General features: G+C 50.2%; 2 protein-coding genes across 12 annotated transcripts in view; one reads left to right on the top strand and one right to left on the bottom strand.

The window, feature by feature from the left end:
• The window catches only part of Fchsd2 (FCH and double SH3 domains 2), a 272,221-nt gene extending 264,616 nt beyond the window's left edge, over positions 1–7,605 (bottom strand). For 4 of the 7 annotated variants that reach the window (XM_074083618.1, XM_074083625.1, XM_074083634.1 and 1 more), the window contains exon 1: positions 1,644–1,957. In XM_074083618.1, the coding sequence (XP_073939719.1) occupies positions 1,644–1,664 (21 nt within the window). In that variant the 5' untranslated portion in view covers positions 1,665–1,957. Of the gene's footprint in view, positions 1–1,643; positions 1,958–7,479 lie in introns of those variants that run through there. The other 3 variants (XM_074083602.1, XM_074083607.1, XM_020163919.2) reach the window with 2 other exon arrangements.
• LOC141425780 (uncharacterized) lies at positions 524–7,483 on the top strand. Of its 5 annotated transcripts, XR_012450866.1 has the most exons (4): positions 790–1,594; positions 3,960–4,049; positions 5,142–5,376; positions 5,791–7,483. XR_012450866.1 is itself a non-coding variant. In XM_074083741.1 (3 exons), the coding sequence occupies exons 1-3, from the start codon at positions 587–589 to the stop codon at positions 5,207–5,209; spliced, it is 339 nt and encodes a 112-aa protein (XP_073939842.1). In that variant the 5' UTR covers positions 524–586; the 3' UTR covers positions 5,210–7,483. The 5 variants fall into 5 exon arrangements, 3 of the variants coding, with proteins under 3 accessions (XP_073939842.1, XP_073939824.1, XP_073939835.1); XM_074083741.1 differs by lacking the exon at positions 790–1,594 and adding an exon at positions 524–767 and having other exon boundaries at positions 5,142–7,483; XM_074083723.1 differs by having other exon boundaries at positions 5,142–7,483.
• Positions 7,606–18,241: the final 10,636 nt, after the last annotated feature.

Raw genomic sequence — 18,241 nt, 5'->3', positions numbered from 1 at the left:
AACTCAGTATTTGTCAGAACATATACCTCTTGCTCAACTCTCCTTGAAGACCATAAATGCATTACCTGCCATCTAGTTTTATTACTGACGATATTTATGGGAAAAAATTAGCCAAATAACTTGAAACTGAAGCTAAATGGAAATACATAAGTATAAAAATGACAGGTTAAAGAGGTGCAAAATAAACTGCCAGTCGTTCTATTTCATGCACAAGCTCAGTAATATGCAGGTCTAACAGTTTAAAAAGAGCCTGTCTTCCATTTCTTAAAAAAAAAAACAGATGCAAACGTTAACCATCAGGACAGGTGAGCAGAGTGTGGGTGGGGGAAGACAGTGTAAGAGTCTAACCACTGAAATTTACACAATCACGAAATAAAATACCTAAACCCACTACATAAATTATTCCATGATGGCAGCGAGGAAGCAGGCTGGGGACGGTGCCCTCCACTTGCTGACAGGTTATCAAATCACAATCTCTTTCTCACAAAGGAGAACGCAAAAGTGACCTTCCAGCATAAGCAGCGCTTTTCAATTAACCCAGCCAGCCAGGCCCTGCGGCCGCTGCACTTCAAACAGCAGAGCCGCAATGCCAGCTGGCCGGAGCTCCGCCCGCCAGGCTGGACCCCAGGGTTCCAGGTCACGGCGGTGGAATCCCGGCCGCTGCAGCCCCGCGACGCGGAGAGTAGGGGTACACGTGCGAAAGAAAAGGATTCCCTTTCCTGGAGAAACCCGGATTAAGAAAGGAGAAAAGGGGAAAGCAGGCACGGGTGAGTGGGGCATTCGGCAAATGTTTGTCCACGAGGGGAGGAGAGAACGGCCTCCTCCACCGGTGCCCAGAGGAGACAGACACCCAGTGTCCATCTGCAGGACTAAGAGCCGAGGACACAGCCTCGGCCCCTGGGGACGCTGGGGAAGGGCGCAGCACAGCAGGGAAGCTGCCACAGCTCAGGCACCCGTCACTCCCACCCAGGCCATGCAAACCCAGATCGCCGTGCCACGCCACGCATGGCCGGGTTTCTCGCTTTCCTGAGGGAAGTGCCACGGCTTCCTTGCCCCCTAGCCGGGGGCACGGCAAGAATGGGGGGTGGGGGGAGCGGAGGCAGGGCCCGTCAATCCTTAATTGCTTTCCTTTGGAGTGGGAGAGCGGTGCCTATTCCAACTTCTTTTCCGCAGCCCCGTGGGAAAAGCAGGCCAAACCTCACGCTAGGCTTGAAACAAATCCCCTGCACATTTGCAAACGGGGAGGGGGGTGTGGGGGTGGCGACAACCGACTGGAGGGCTCCAACCTGGTGCAGACTAAACAATCACACACAAGGCTCTGCAAATCTGCAGCCCCCACCACCACCAACCACCACTCCCGCCGCCCCTCGGTGCCGCCCGGAGAATGCACTTGGCAGTGGGCAGCACTGCCATGCAGGCGCACACGCACAAACACACACCCGAAACTCTGGGAACGTCTTGGGGTCTCCAGCACAGCAGAGGCGACGAGCCTCTGCCGCCCCTCCGCCTGGAGCCGGCGGCAACTCGGTGACAAACCAGAAGCCCCTTGCGAGAAGGGGGAGGGGGCGCAGTCGTCGCCCGGACCGCGTTCGTGGTAAGCATCCCCACCAAGCTCCAAAGCACCACCCCGGCTGCGTCCTTACCTTCCTCGGCGGCGGCTGCATGATGCTGAAGGGACATCAATCCTCCCCCCCCCGACGGCGGCGTTAAAGGACAAGCTGAAGAGAAGGGGGCCGCCCAGCAAGCGAGGGCGCGGGTATGTGAAAGGAGAGCCCGAGGAAAAGGACTCGCCCCAGAGGCGGCCAGGCCGGCGGGCAGCAGGAGCACCCTGGCCGGAGCGAATGTGGAGAGAGGGAGGAGGAGCGCGGGGAAGGCCTGGGGCCCGGGCCGCCCGGGGAGGGTGTGTGAGGGAAGGAGGCGGAGACCGCGAAGGGGCGGGGGCCGGGAGCGGGGGCGCGAGGGTCTCCCGGCTCGCCGAGCCGCTGGTGAGGAGCAGTCGCGTAGTCCGCGCTCCCCGCCCGCCGGCCGCGGCGCCCCCGCCACCCCACCCACTCGGGCAGCCTGGTCCGCGCTCGCAGTATCCAACGCCCCCGCCCGGCCCGGGAAGGAGGAAGACGGCACCGCGCTCCCCGCTAGGGCTCCACCACTCAGGCCGCGGGAATTTCCGGCCCCACCGCGCGGCGCAGCGCCCCGCTCCGGCAGCCGCGGGAAGCGCTCAGTCCTGCACTGGGTGAAGGGGCCCAGCCAGGCTGCGGCGAGACAGCCAGGCCGAAGCGCGGATCTCAGTATCGCGGCGGGGGACTGGAGGTGGGGGGAGAACTAACGGATTGGTCGACGGCGGGTAGGCGTAGAAACGCTGGCGGAGCGTGAAAATCCCCCCTTTCTCTCAGAGAGTGGCACGTTCCAAACGCCTCCCGTCCTCCCTCCCCCACACCGGGAGGCAGCAGGGGGCTTCCCGCGCGCTTTCCCGCCAGCCCGTCGCGGCGCGCGTCTCCGGCCGGGGGCGCGCACGTGGGCTGGCGAGGGCTCCGCGCCGACGCACGCGCATAGGCAGCCCTTGATTCCTGCCTGCTGCAGGCTTAGGCTGTTGTAGTGTTTGTGTTGAGATATGCTAGGGGTGGGGGGCGACGCTCACGGTGAGATTTTTGCAGTGGGGAGGGGACAGCATGCCGGTGGCAGTAGGGGAGTTGCGTTTTTTGCTTCCTCTTGGTCCCTCAACATCCCTTCCTTCCTGCCAACTATACGTGCACGAAGAGGTTGAGCATGAGCAAGTCCTTTCTGCAACTGGCCGCAAGACCCATGCGGTTGCAATTAGGAGTGGAGGAGGAGGGGCTAAGCAGTTGTCCAGCGAAGGAACAAACGGCTTTCTGCTACAGAGCACTCAAGACAAACGTAGGATGGTCTTAGGGTCAGGCTCCGCCACCCCCTTCACAGAGAAGTCTGCAGAGAAGCGGACACTTTCAGAAGGCCACACAACAGGACTAGAACCTCTAGGTCAAGAAGGAGTCTGTAAGTTATAAAGAAACAGCAGGTACCGCTCAGTGGTACAGTGCTTGCCTAGCATGCTAGATGCCCTGGGTTTAATCCCCAACACCGAAAAAAAAAAATAAAAGAAAGAAGCAGGTGTAGCATGAGAAGAACCATGGGGGAGTAGAGGAGGCAGCAAGGCCATGGAGGAAGCCCTTGTCTGAGAGTAAGGACCTCTCGGTGTCAGTCCACCCTGCCTGCCTGGGACTGGATGGTTGCGCTCAGCATCAGTATCTAGGCAGAGTCCTCCCCACTCCTGTCCAGCCCACCTGAAGGAGGAGTTTCGGCCTCCCTTAAGCTCCTTGAAAGAGTGAAAATGCCTCTTCCCCATGCCCAGGGAGTTAGCCTATGATAGTATCAGGGCTGTGTGGAGGTGAGCTGGATCATCCCCCAGTTTCTCTGGAAGTTGGAGACCCTGACAGCTATTCGTAGAAGTGCAGTTCAAGCAAAAGAGGAAGGTCAGTGAGGCCTGGATAGATCAATGTAACTTGCCACATGTGGCCAGAAATTGGGAAGGTGGAATTTGAACCCAGCTGGTTTACATTGAGTTAGCCTATGAGAGTCAGGGCTGTGCTGGAGTCAGATTTATCTAGAGCTGTGTGTAAACAAGGACACCTATCCTGATATTTCTAGTTTCTTTGAGACCATCCAAAAGTCAGCCTCCCATCAGAGTCCTCAATTAGAGGAGGGAAGACTTGGGGCAAGGGCATAGGTGGGTGGGAGCCCAGAGCCCTGACCACTGCTGTGGGGCAACAGTTAAGCCAGGCCAAAAGTAGCAAGATTGGGCTCCAGTCTCAGACACATCACCGATTCATTGTGAAGGCTTAAGATAGTCCACTCCTTCAAACCTTTGTTGCCCTACTTAGAAAATAGAGGCATAATGCCATCTTCAGAGAGACTTGTTGTATTAATTAGAATTTCTCCTAATGCAGGGTCTGTTGTTGATTCATCATTTGCTGGAAAAAAAATTTACTATGTTCCTGCTTTGTGCAAAGCCTGTGCCAAGTACTGGGAATGCAGAGGTGAGCAAGACAGAATCAGCCTAGGCTCCACTAGGGCCAAGTTTCAGACCAGCTGTCCCGTGAATGACACTGGATCAGTAGGGGAGGGATAACAGCACTTGCCCAGATGCAGTGCCCTGCACATAGCAGGAGCCTAGCAAAAATTTGCTGAGTCCTAGTCCTGGTTGCAAGTACTCTGGCCCAGAGATTATCCTCCCTTCACCTCCCTATCATGAAGTGAATACTGGGGAATATAAAGATACTGAATGTTGGGAAACAGGATCCAGTTAGACCACTGATCTGGGTCTTGGAACCATCTGCAGAATAAGAAAAGTGATGCTGGGCATAGTGGTGTACATCTGTAATCCCAGCATTCAGGCTAAGGCAGGAAGATTGTGAGATTGAGGCCAGCCTAGGTTACATTTTAAGAACTTGCCTTCAAAATTTAAAAAAAAGGGAGGGGGGAGTGAAGCTCTTCACATTCAACACTTTAATAATATAGACTCTGAGTCTTTATTATATTAATTTAGGAGGGCATCCTCTACCTGATTTGCCACCATGCTAAAGCCAGGAGTAGCAATGACTTTCTGGAATGATTTCCTTTGGAGGTTTTATATTTCTGGGCAATACCAAATGGGCTTATCTGCTAAGGGCTTTTTCAAAAATGTGCGGATTAGAGATGTGGCTTAGTGGCAGTGTGCTTGCCTAGCATGTGTGAGATCCTGGGTTCAATCTCCAGCACTGCCAAAATATAAATTAACTAAAGTGATTTTTTAATGTTTAGTATTTACTAAGTGCCTCTTCCAAACCCTAAACTTTCATATGACTTTTCTGAGATAATCTTCACTATAACCCTAGGAGGTAGCATTCTTCTTTGTGTGTATATGTATGGTACTTGGGGTTGAACTCAGGGCCTGAAGCTTGTTAGGCAGGTGCTCTACCACTTCAGCCATACTTTTTTTTGTGGCTCAAGTGGTAGAGCACCTGTCTAACAGGTACCCCAAACTTTTTATTTTTGCTGTGACTGAAGTTTGAACTCATGGTTTTGCACTTGCAAAGCAAAAGTGCTCTACCACTTCAGCCATACCCCCAGTCCTTTCTTCATTTTTACAGATGAGAAACTGAAAGAAAGAAACAAACAAGCAACTGGAGGCTCAGTAAAGATAAGTGACTTGCCCTGATGTGATGGATTTGGGACCAGAACCCAACTCTTCCATGAGGAATGGTCTACTTTGAAGACTGTTTAAAGGAACTGGGCGAGTTCACCCAGAAGGAAAATCGACTCAGAAGGATATAATCCATACATTCTAAACTGTACAGGATAAAGCAAGAGATTTCTATGACTTATGTAAGCCTGACTTCAAAAGTACCCCTTTGTACTTCCCCAGCCTTGCTTCTGCAATAGAGGCAAGCACCGTGTTACCAGTAAGATCTCCTAAGATTCTTTGGGGAAAATGTTGCAGAGCAGCATGCACTGTGGCCCTACAGACAGAACTAGGGCAGGCCTCAGCTGGGTTTCAGGAAGAAGGTTTTCCAGGCAGAGCTGCCCCTGGGGAGGATGAGTTCCCTGTCCCTGGGGCTGTGCAAGCAAGTACTGGCTCCCTTCCATAGAGGCCTCAGATGGAATTCTTACCCTAGAAAGCAATTAATAACAGCTATTATTTATTTGCCTCCATTCAACAGGCATTGAAAAAGGGCTGTTATTTACATTGTTTCCAACCATCACAACAACATTCATAACACATGTGACCCCATTTTTCAGATTTCACAGACTGATGCTCAGAAGTGGAATGACCTACCCAAGGGCACACAGCTAATAAAGGAGACCCATGCCTGCCCCTGGCTGCCTCTGGCTCTAAAGCTGGACTCTCCCTCCAGTGTGTGCTGCAATACACTTCTCCCAGAACTTGATTCTAAGGTTAAATCAGAGCCAGAATCAAAAGCTGTCCTGAAGAGGAGTCATAAAAGGAAGGGCTGGTGATGGGATGGGTGGAAGTGGCCAGTTAAAGGTACAAAAAAAAAAAAAAAAACCTGGCCTGAACAGGTATGTAGGTAGGCATTAGAAGACCAGCTATCCTGATATTCCACAGGGTCCTAGGAGAAATTGTAGGAAGGCAAAGTATACAGAAGGCCTTTAGAGGCTACAATAGAAGCTGCACCCTACTCCAGATTCAGGGCAGGCACCCAAGACAGATTAACACCATCCAAGACCCTCTCCAGAGAAGGTAACCACCAGACCACCTGCCCATACTGTACCAAGGCATCCCCAATGCTTCCTACAGCTGGATTCAACAGCCCTCTCCACTCCCTCGCCTCTCTGTCATTATCCTGTCCCCCACTGGCACAGTCTGCTCAGGAATGCTCGTCAGCACATCCAGATGCCAGCCCTTCCCTGCCTGGGCCCCACCAAGCCCAGCTGGGGATGCTACTGCAGACAATGCAATCTGTGGGCCTCCTTCCCATTCACCTCCATCCTACCCTGGTCACCTTTCTCTACCCTCCACTGCCATCTTTGCTCTTCCCTGAGGTAATTCCTTCAACACAGCCCTCCAGTCACCCTGGGGGATAGGGGTGGGGGAATGTGCCTGTCTTCTCTTCTAGCCAGCTCTCAAGATAGAATCCCGGCTCCATAGCTGGCAGACACCAGAAGAGGGCAGGAGCTTTCCCTGGACAACACAGTGAGTTTGTAACAGAAGTAGGCCTTGGATTCCATCTAGTGTTATAATCAAGGCTCTTATTCTGGATTTAATCATGAGCAAGTCCCTGGGGTAAGACCAAGGATCTGCCCTACAGGAGCTCCCAATCTCAACACCTGGGCCAAAGGTCACTGCAGTGAATGGGATGTGCAAGGCCAGGGCCCAGGTCCTAGCAGGTGGTAGCAGGGATCAAAGGCCAGAAGCAAGTCCTTAAGAGGCATGCACTGTGATAGGTCTGGTGCCTCTACCTGGAAGTAAGCATTACAGAGCAGGGGGTGGGATTAGCATTCAGTCCCAGAACCCAATGAGCACCTGATTTTGATATTAGGAGGCAAGAAACCAACATTCTAGCCATGTCTTTGCCAGGCACTTGCAGGGTGCAACCTCTGGCATATCACTTCCTCTCAGCCACAGTTTCCACATCTATAGAATGAGAATAGCAAGTTCTCTCTGTCTGCCTCCTAGGTGGGGTCAAATGAAATGCACAAGTTAAATGAAATGTCAGGAATATGATCTGTAAAGGACTGAAGAGCCATGTAAGCCTGTGACCACCAATGTGGCAGGGAAGGCTGAGTGACTGCCTATGCAGCCTTGATGGAGCCTTCCATCCAAAGCTATACTGTGATAAAAGAAGAAAAAGAAAAAGAAAAAAAAAAGCTACACTGTGAGTATAGCTCTGAAAATCAGGTGCCAAAGAGCAAAACAGTCAGTTTGGGTGAAAGTGTGGTATTTCTGGAGGTTAGGGTTGGGCAAACCTGAGTTAGATGTCTGGATCCTCTTCTGACTAGCTTTGGGTTCTTGATGAGTCTTGGAATCTTTTTGCAGCTGGTTTTCCTCCTGTGTAAAAGCAGAATCATGATCATTTTCAGGATTGTGGTGGGAATTAAATTGGAATGTTTATGTAAAGTGCCTGCTACTGTACTGGCCCTCAAATGTGAGTTTTCCTTCATGTTCTGGTTTTGTTTGTAAATTAAAACATGAAACAAAAAGAGGAATTCCCACATGGGAAGTTGAGCCCAACTAGTGATCCAGTTCTGCCCCTGACTCATTGTGAGGACCTGGGAAGTCCCTGATTCTCCCTTAGCCACGGTTTCCTTATCTGTAACACCAGGGGTTCCACCAAGTAGTTTCTCTGAGGCCCATCCTGGCAAGTATAGGATGCTGCCAGTCTGTGAGCATCTTCCATGCAGAGGACAACCCCACACACACCCAGCTGAGCTGAGGGAGAAAGGTCAGACAGGGACCAGGGAAAAAAGATGGAGTTGTAAGGGAGGAATAGCAAGATAGGGAGGTGGCAACCCTGTCACACATGGGTTAGCTTACGAAGGAAGCAGGCCCTCCCTATTCAGCTTAGGAAGCCTGCCTGCCTATTTTCCCACAGCCTGCCCAGTTAATGCCTAAACAAAACATGCTTCTCTGCTCCCTGCAGGAGGGCGGGGAGCCAAAATGAATGTCCTGGAGGCCTGGCAGACACCCTGGCATCCGGCCTGTCGTCCCTGGGCACCCGCCCTTCCCCTGTCTGCAGCACCACCCTCAACCAAAGTTGGCCCAGGGTGTGCAGAGGAGCCTCCCCAGTCCACATTCCCCTCCCATTTCCGGCCTTCCTGAGTGGGACACCCCCAACTCCTGAGCCTGCCTGTCTTCCCAGGCCAGCCAGCCTGGGCCCCCAGACAAGATCTAATTCTCACTGTGCTGCTGTGGGCAGAGCATCTGGCATCAGAATGCCTGGAGTGGCTGTCGGTCGCCATGGGAGGGAATTCCCTGGCTCAGGAAAGCTCTTCCAGCGGAAAGGAGCAGGTGGTGAGTCTCCCCAAGAGACAGATGCCGCCCACGATGTAGGCAGAGCCAATCCTGGGGTAAGGAACATTGAATCTGCTACCACCCCCACCTTCTGTCTGATGCTTGTCTACAGACACACTGGGCACATTAATACTAACTCATGCCTTATTATAGTTACTATGTGGCAGACACCATTCCAAGCACTGCACGCAGATAACCAATTTAATTCCCACAACAGCTCTGAGGTAGGTACTATTTAATAATAGAGCCCCATCTCATAGATGAGGCATTGGTAGCTTAAGTAACTTGCCTAAGGGCACACAGCCAGTAAGTGGCACATTGGGATGTATACCCAATTAATCGGGCCAGACTGTCCAGTCAACACTGCTGTGCTGAGCTGCCCCTGGAGGACAGTGTCCCCCATAAGCCTGGATCCACACTTGGAGCATGGTACCGTGTATCTACAATCTCAAAATCCAAGCAGACTTTCCCAGGTGTGCCCAATTGGGAATCACCTGTGGATTCTTGTTTAACCCTCTCTATGAAGACGCATAAATTTGGTGTGGGAGGAGAGGCAGTGCCTGACTGGAAGAAATGGCTCAATAGATATTTGGTAAATGAATGAAGGCCCCTGACTTCCCTAAGCACCTGTCCATCTCCAAGTGAAGTTTCAGTTGCCCACTCTCCTGCATGTCTAAGTATATTGAGCCAGTAAGCACGTCTGTACCAGCTTTGCTTGGGTATGAGGAGTTGTTCACAAGCACACCCAGCTGGCTCCTAACAATAGCTGTCATAATAATAGCTAACGTTATTTTGGATGCTTAGGAGGCACCAGGCACAGTTCTGAGGGCTTTGATGTGTTAACCCAGTGATTTTCTCAACCTCCATTATCTTGATTTTAAAGATGGGGTTAGGTCACTAGCCTGAGCTCACACAATTAGGAAGGAGCAGGACCACCAGATGGCCTCATTCTGGTGTCCTGAGGTTAAGTACTCTATCATAGTTGCTGTACTCACCCAGCCTCTCCTCATGGGAACTGGGTTGCCAAGTTTAATTGAGCAAATGGGGACTGCACCTATGGTGTTCAGGGAGGGGAGAATGAAAAATTGAATTAACAGGAGAGACAAGGCCTAGAATTTCCTTACTATTGTTTAAGTCTGAATGAGAAACTTCAAAGTACAGTGCTATGGTAGTTCAGGGGCGGAGGGTGAGGTGGGGTGTGGGGGAGGCTTCCTCTGTCTTAAGGGAAGAACCCAGAAAGACTGCATTGGAAGTATGCCTTGATACATAGGAGCTAGCTACTTCCATAGAGGAATAGCAAGAGTCTGAGCCATGTTTGGGGACAGTCTTGAGTACTGACTCCTGGGAAATGAGCCTCCAGTGGGTCCTCCTCTTGAATGTTTGCTCTAAATTTTAAAAAGTAATGCACCTTAAAGATGGGCATGATGGTGCATGTCTATAATCCCAGCAATCAGAAGGCTAAGGCAAAAGGATCATGAATTCTGGGCCAACCCGGCCTACATAGTGAGACCTTGTCTCAAACAAACAATACCTTTTTATGATGCTTATCACACTGTTTTGTAGGTTTTGGGGTTTTGTTCTTTGTTTCAGGGTTTTTGTTTTGTTTTGTTTTTTGATGGTACTGGGCTTTCAACTCAGGGCCTCACACTTGTCAGGCAGATGCTCTATCACTGGAGCCATGCCCCCATGTATTGGCAGTCTCACCCATCCTGTCATCGCCCCCATCCCAATACACCTCTGGAAGGTCTTGTTTGCCACTGTATCCCAGCACCTAGATAGGTGTGGCACCCAGCAGGCATGCTGGATGGATTAATTGGAAAGTCTAAAGACCCAGGTGTTGACCAGGAGTGACACATTAGTGTGGGCAGCCAAGTCACAGAATAGGAGGCCCTAGTCCTGCAAGTTGAGAGAGGTCTTGCCTGAAGACTGCACAGTCCAGTCATTGCCCTGTTCATATTCGGCCCTCTGTCCTCACCTGCTGCACTGGGCCTGTGACCTCACTGCCACACTCCCAGGGGCAGGCTTGTGAGTGTGTGGCCAATAAAGAGAGGACGAGGTCGATCTGAAGCACAAGACACCACAAGCTGGGTTACACTAACTCCCATACCTTTCCTCTCTGCACTCAGCTTAGGGATTTAGCTAAGAGCTTAAGTCAAATTCTAAGACTGATCTGTTTGACTTGACTCTGCAGTTTCTAGCTATGTGGTATAAGGTAGACACTGGTACCTCACGAATACCATCTCCAGGTATCTCCCTTCACCACGTTCTTTGGTTCCACCCTGGTCCTGCTTACCCTTAGCACAGCTCTGCCTGTCACGGGGCCTCAGTTTCTGAGGATGTTGGGACCATCATCCTTGAGACCCACATAGCTTTTATCATTCTCTAGTACTGTTGTTGTTGATGTTGGTGGTTCTTTTGGGGTTTCTTTTCCCCAGTGCTGAGGACCAAACCCAGGGCTTCATGCATGCTAGGCAAGTGCTCTGTCACTGAAGTACACCCCCAGCCCAAATTCTCTAATTCTTTAACCATAAGGATTAGAGAGTGCTTTGAAGATGGTAGTAAAATAAATGTAAAGGTCAAGCCTCACCTTTCCTCTCTGGGGCAACAACTTCCTCCAACCCAACTCTGATCACAGGGAAATGACTGCATCCAGATGTTCCACCTGGGTGATAATCTTCCGGGCACATGTAGAGATGGTTAGTCTCTACTTACATCCCTTACAAGAAAGCCAACCCCTGAGGGCTTGTGCCATCAGGCCCCCTTGCCAACTGACTTCCACTCGTGTTGGTTCAGACAGTAAGGAGAGAGCAGGAAGAGGCTGGAGTATTTCTCCCCATTTCATCCTTGTTCCCAGGCAGCCAGGCAGCCCTACCTGTCACTGGGCTCCAGTAACATGATTCCTGATCCCTCCAGTCCTTCTGTTTGTTCCCTCAGCCTGTGTATTCCCCAATGTAGTTGTCCCTTCATTAAAACCTCTTCCTGGCTGATGCAGGGCTCTCTGCCTGGATCTGTCAGGTCAAGACTCTCCTAGAACATAGAACCAACCAGTTCAAACCATGACCAATCCTTTGTGTTCCTGCTTCAGAGCAGGCAAACATGATCCCAGCTTCTTTGGTGACCCCAGGGTCTGATTCCAGTGTATCTGTCACTCCCCACAATTCTTGTGGGCAGTCGAATGAGACAGGAGCACCTGCGGTAAGGTTGAAGTGACTGACGTAGTGAAGCACGACCACAGAACAAAACGTGCCTCAGTGGCAGAACATGATAGTCTTTCCATTTCTCAGGCTCCGTGAGAAAAGCGCAACAGGAGGCTGAGGAACTGCCTCAACTCAGGACGGGCTCTCTGGGGCAGTGGCAGGGCCCGGGCAGGAGCCCTGAGGTGCTGGAGAGATAGAGGGGAGGGTGGAGTGGGGGTGGCTTATTTCAGGAGAAAGAGCCAAGCAGAGGCTTGGCAGAAGGCAGTGGGTTCCCTGAGGGCAGGAACAACGGGTAGGCACTTGGTGGAACATTTGCCCCATGGCCTTTCTCAGAGCATAGGCCCTCACCTGCCCCACCCTGGAACAGGACTTTAGCTTACAAGAAGCAGGCCTCCAGAATTCCCCACAAGCTGTCTCTCTCCTTCAAGGCTGGGCTGCCAGTCACCCAGCCCTTTCACTTCCTTGCTAACCACACCTGCCCAGACCACAGCCACAGCAGGGCCTAGGTTTCAGTTCTCATTTCCTCCTCACCTCTGTAGGCTCCTGAAAGTCTCAATTTCTCAACAGGAGCTGGGCCTGACACCTTCAATCCTCTGCCACTGCTTCCTTGCAGTCTCTCCTGCCTATTCCCCAACCCTAAACCCCTGTCCTCTGCCGTCCTAGTAACAGAATGACCACTGTTGCTGCTCAAGACTTCTCTGCTTAAGACCCTTCCATGGTTCTTTATTGCCCTCCAAATTAAGCCCAAGTGTTTTTTTTGGTTCCCAAATTTTATTCAATAAATCATACAAAATATTCCAGATGAATGAGTTTTAATCATTTTCCTCCTCTTATTCATCCTGGTTAATCTGGATGTAACTTAAATTGTAACTCTGCTGTTAGTAACTATGCACAACCAATCATGTAGATAATTCTTCAAATATTTCAGGAATACTAAAATATATTTCAAATACCTTTGGGAAAAAAGTACCTCAAAAGTTAAGGTGATCCCACTCCTTTCAATGGTTATAACTCCTCTATCAGAAATTCCAGCTTTTCCATTCGCTTTGATTCTCTTTTGGAGAAACTGCTTGAAATTGGCAGCCCCCACCATTTCCTTTTCTAATAATATAGGTGCAGTGAAGGGTGAACTTCAGAACTTGCTTCTTTTTTCTTTTTTTTTTTTTCGTCCCCCTCACAGGCTTTTTCATGAGTGCTATGGTGGCAGCCAGAACCACGATGTTAATGTTTATATTCAAGGCCCTTCGCTGAGTGACTCCAGCCAGCCTATCCAACCTCATCTCTCAGGTGCACCATTTTGTTTTCCAAACATACCATAGACATGTGCCTTTTCAGGTCTTCCTCCTCAGGCTCTTGTAGCAATTTCACACTCTCAATGTGCTCTTTCCTGTGCCCTCAACACCTTTCCCCGCCTTTCTCTGCCTGAAAGCTCGCATTTTTAAAATTTTTTATTTATTTTTTTTAGTAGTATGGGAGTTTAAACTCAGGGCCTCATGCTTGCTAGGCAAATGCTCTACCACTTGAGCTACCCCTACCCTTTTTGTTTTACCCTGTATTTTTCAGACCGGTTCTCTCTTTTTTGCCCAGGGTCAGCCTCAGACAACAATCCTCCTGCCTAAAGTCTCTTAAGTAGCTTGGCATACCCCACCATGCTGTGCTTATTTGTTGAGATGGGTGTCTCCCTAAGTTTTTTTCCCAGGCTGGCCTTAAACTTCAATTCTCCCAATCTCCACCTTCCTGAGTAGCTGGAATTAGAGACATGTGCCACCACACCTGGCCTCATTTACCCTTTAAATGCCAGCTAAATACCGTTGCTTCTCAATACCTTTTCTTGTTTCCCCAATTTAGAATTTATCCTCCAGGTCTCCATAACCTTGTTCAGATCTTCTTTTTTTTTTTTTTTTTTTTGAGACATGGTCTCGCTATGCTACCCAGGCTGGCCTTGCCTTGCTCTGATCTTGATGATGGCACCAAGCACATGCTAAAGAGACTTCTATTAGCTACATCCTTTTCTGAAGTCCTCTTTCAGAATTCTGGCCACAGCTGGGCCAATGATTAGCTATGTGACCTTGGGCAAGCCACTCAACCTTCTCCCCAGCTCTCCCTGACCCCAGCCCATACCTCTCAATTGTGTGCATTATGTACAGAGTTTTTCAGCACTTACACACACATTGGTAATCAGGATTACCTCAGGATTCCCTAACTATCTTCCACAATGCTAAGAGTCCTTTGCAGCAGAGGAATAGGCCAGGTTCCTTTTGCCCAAATTATCTCTGCATCCCCAGTGCACACCATTCCAGAAATCCTTTTTGCATAGGCAAATTTAGCCCAAACCCCATTTTTGCAAATGGGAGAACTGGGCCCAAAGAGCTTTCCCCAAGAACATGGACCTGCTTCAAGGCTTTTTCCTTTACCTTCCCCCAAATCCTTGAGTCAGCCTACTCTCCAAGGATGGCCCCGTTCCTAGACCAGGGCTCTGGACAAGACAACAAGCCTGCATCAGGCCTCACCTGTCACTATCCTATGGGCTTTCAGAGCAGAAGCTGCCAGATGTCCCAACAGTTTTACTTTCCTTCTGGCTGCATACAACATGCAGAGAGCAACTACCAGACCTCAGGCACTTCCGTTTCTCCCCAGCCAGGCTTCCTTTTCACCTCTTTCCTAGGCAGCAGGTGAACCATGGTCTATGTGCTAGCTTCTGGGTGATCATGAAGTGCTTTTGCTTCTCTCTCTCTCTCTCTCTTTCTCTCTCTCTCCCTCTTTGTTGTTGTTTGCTTTGTTTTGTTTTTGTGGTGCAGGGATGGAACCCAGGGCCTCATGAATGCTAGGCAAGCACTCTACCACTGAGGTATATCCCCAATGCATTTTTTTTCATTTTTATTTATATTTATTCATTTATTTATTGCAAAGGGCTTGCTATGTTGTCCAAGCTGATCTTGAACTTGTGGGCTCAAGTGATCCCACAGGCATTGCTGCTGTACCTGGCTATTTTATTTTTTCTATGTCCCTTCTCCCTGCCTGGCAAATGCCTCCTCTTTGCTGCCTGGTGAGTACCTGTCTTCCTGTCTGCAGCAGCAGCAGCTTCTCCCCCCAACACTATTCACTAGGTAACCTTTGAACTGTTCACAACCAAATTGATCACCAAAGGTTTGACCATGCAAAGTGGGATCTCGCATCTGTCTCAAGAAAGGACTGGAGTCAGCAGTCTCTGAGATCTATCATTCAGGCAGTAGGGCCTCTACCCTCCTTTGCTTTGCAAGTGTTGGGAGGGAGGACCAAGTCCTTGGTAGGTGGGTGGGAGGTAGAGGAAGTGGCTTCAGTTGCTTGAGCCACTCCTGCCACCCATGGCTGCCCATGTCTGGACTGTCCCATTACAGGAAGGGAAATCACAGACTCAGCACTCAGACATCTGGGAGATGCTGGGCAGCCCGGGTATTTTTAGAAGGACAGAGACAGACATGCCCGGAATCCTGGGCGTTGCTAAGCCAAAAAAGCTAAGAGGCCAGCACAGAGCAAACCAAATGAGGTGACCTGAGCCCTGGTGTTTTCTACACCAAGGTCAGCTGACCTTGCTTTTCCCAGAAATCAGTGTTCAGGCCTGCTGTGTGCAACTCCAGTTTCCCTGACTGCTTCTTTCTTGGGAGTCAGGTACAGAGGTGTTTGGGGCCTCAAGGAGAGGATGTGTTGTGTCCAGAGCACTTGATCTCCACTGATTTGCTCAACGAGCTCTTTTGTACATTTCCCCCTTCAAGTGAAATGTTGGGCCCCAGGGATACAGCATAGAAAGGAGTTACCCCTCAGATCCTTTGGGAGTAGCAGGAGAATGGAGACAAAAGCACCTCAAAGTCACTGTGAGAGGGGAGGAAGACTGGGCCTGAGAGGACTCGGAGGGAGTTCATATCCCAGGGCTGTCACAAGGACCAGATGATTATGTATGGATGAAAATGCCAGCTGCCAGCTAGGAGGCAAACCATTTCTGAAAGATGATGTTTTAGAAGTAAAGGGTAAGGTGATCTTTCTTTCTTTCTTTTTAGAAGTACTGGGTTTGAACTGACTTCAAGCTTACTAGGCAGGTGCTCTACCACTTGAGCTACACCTCCCATCCCAAGATGATCCTTTTTAGCTCTTAACACCTACCAAAAAATTGTCCAGTTTGCAGTGGTAACTCTAAAGAAGAGTTACCCCACCCCCATCTCCACCAATCCCTCCAGGCATATCCACTCCATCAGACAAGGACCCAAAACTCAACAGAGGCATGCTCAGCCCAGGTGGACTCTGAGCTGTGTGAAACCTGCAGGCTCCCACTCCCAGGTCTTCCCATCAGAAAGAGCTGGGGCACAGGGTGGGGAAAGGGTGAGAGTCCAGCCCCACACTGTGCCTCATCACAACTGAATCTGCAGCTGAATCTTCCCCAGGACTGTGTCCTACCAGCCCATGGTTTCTCAAACTGAAATCCCTAGTTTCCTGAAGGTCCTTGGCTTTATTCATGATATCTGCAAATCCTATACCTGGATTTTTAAATTTTGTACCTCCACTTCAATGATAATCTAAATAAATGAATATGAGAATATTCTGGCTTGGCTGGAATGCAGAATGTCATATGGAAGAGGCTGCTCTGTGTCAATGCCCAAGTCTAGGCTTATCAGCAAACTGGTTCCAAAGAATCTTGTGACTGAATTTAACTTCCAGACTTATCAAGTCTGAGATTTGCTGCTCTAGCCAAAATGCTTGTTTTCCTTCCTGCAAGGTCCTGAGTAGAGAAAAAAGCCTCTCAGTCAAGGGTCAGAAGGCCAGAGTTCTAATTTTATCTCTGCTCCCAACTCACTGAACAGCTTTGGACTCTCTCCCTTTCTCTGGGTCTAAGTCAAGGTTGCTTCATTTGTAAAATAGGAAGTCAGGTTAAACAATGCTTCTGGCTCTGACATACCAGAATTCCAAGTTGTAATTGAGCTGCTCTGTCACCCATGCCCTCCCTGGGTCCCCAGACTACACTGGGCATTCTGACCAAGGCAAAGAAATGGCACTTCCAGGAGGGCAGGTGGCAGGCAGATGTAAAAGAAGTAACCTGCAGAGGATGAAAGGTCATCAGGAAGAATACCACCAGGCCAAAGAGCTCTTACAACCAGCTGGCTATCAGTGGAGACCCACCACCAAGGCCTAGGCTCCCCTCCCTCCATCCCCCCACTCCCATCCCGTGATGAGAGCCCACTTCAATTCATCCTGAGCTCCTGGGAGGTCAGGGAGCCCCCCCACTTCAGCTTTGTAGGATTCCCCTCTGAAGTTTACTGATGAGATATCCAATGTCATCTCAACCCTGCCAGGGACCCAGAGCCACCTTCTCCATCTCCTTTCCCAGCTCTCAATGAGTTCTCACAGCACAGGAGCCCTTGAGATGTCAGAGACACCATCTCTAACTTAAGAACCTTTCTCCACTCCCACCCTTGTACCTGCTTGATTCCTCAGACAGTCCCCTCTGTCAGGAAGCCCTTCTAGACCCCCTACCCCAGACAGGGTGAGGTCCTTCATCCCACGGGAAACCTGTCCCTTCCCAGAGCCACGGTTAGTTTCCTGCCTCTCTCTCCCTCCTGACTCCCCACTGCCTTTGCTAATTTAGGCAGTGTGGAGATGACACTCTCTTGGGACTAAATAAGAGTTTTTAACTTAATGAAACTTCCTTGAAATCAGCTCTGTGCTGGGCACTGCTATGTGACAAGTGTACTAGAGGTTAGCACTAGCCCTTGGGCCTTTTTCAACAGAAAAGCTCTAGAGGAAACTTGCTATTTACTTTTGGGGTTGGGAGTGGGATTCTGCTAAATCTCTCTTACTTTTCTGTGAAAAGCTTTGAAGCTCTGTCCCTTGGCCAGATTTCAGGCCTGGAAGAGCACCTGGGGTGGAAGAAGTGTCTGTTTTGTGTTCTTCTCCTGACCTTGGGCCCCAGGCAAGCCTGTCCTCCAAGTCAGTGTTCACCAGTGCCTGGAGAAGGCTTTGCCTCCATGTGACAGTTTGCTGACCAGGTAAACTAATCTGAGAACCTTATGTTCTGGCCCATCGGTTATCTTGTTATTCTGTACCCTAAGGGGTTTCCTGGGGACACAAGCTGGAGAAATGACTGGAATGTCAGATGGGAGGAAAAGCCACAATGAGAAGTGGGGTGTACATAGGGAAGTGCTTGGGGTTAGGTGGGGTGTCCCCACCACACATAGGTGAAGGTGGCTTCATCTTCATCTGGGTGTGGGACCATCCTAGTTGTAGGTGACCTGCTCTCCACCCTGGTCCAGTTGAAGAGGCTTCAGAGCCCAGAACTCATAGGTTATCACCTCCCAGAAAAATCCTGCCCAGACCCAGGTGGTCCATTCTTGCCACCCAGCCAGGGCATAGAGCACTGGCAGAGAGTCAAGAAAGTGTTTGACTTTAGGCAGGTTACACCCCGACCTCAGTTTCCCCATGAAGGAGGACTCTGTAAGCCCTAAGGCCCTCTAGTTAAGATAGGCCCTAGGCAGGATGAAGTGGAAGAAGCTGT

The sequence above is a fragment of the Castor canadensis genome, chromosome 1 (assembly GCF_047511655.1).
Source record: "Castor canadensis chromosome 1, mCasCan1.hap1v2, whole genome shotgun sequence".
Classification (NCBI taxonomy): domain Eukaryota; kingdom Metazoa; phylum Chordata; class Mammalia; order Rodentia; family Castoridae; genus Castor; species Castor canadensis.
Note: the sequence above shows the minus strand (reverse complement) of the source record. Positions and strands in the feature narration are given on the sequence as shown.

Excerpts from the sequence above, each read along its gene's own strand:
- LOC141425780 (XM_074083723.1), top strand. The coding sequence starts at position 1,006 with ATGGCCGGGTTTCTCGCTTTCCTGAGGGAAGTGCCACGGCTTCCTTGC. Across the intron at positions 1,595-3,959 it reads TCGCCCGGACCGCGTTCGTG|GGTCTGTTGTTGATTCATCA; the intron begins GTAAGCATCCCC and ends CTCCTAATGCAG. Across the intron at positions 4,050-5,141 it reads CAAGTACTGGGAATGCAGAG|ATGAGAAACTGAAAGAAAGA; the intron begins GTGAGCAAGACA and ends TCATTTTTACAG.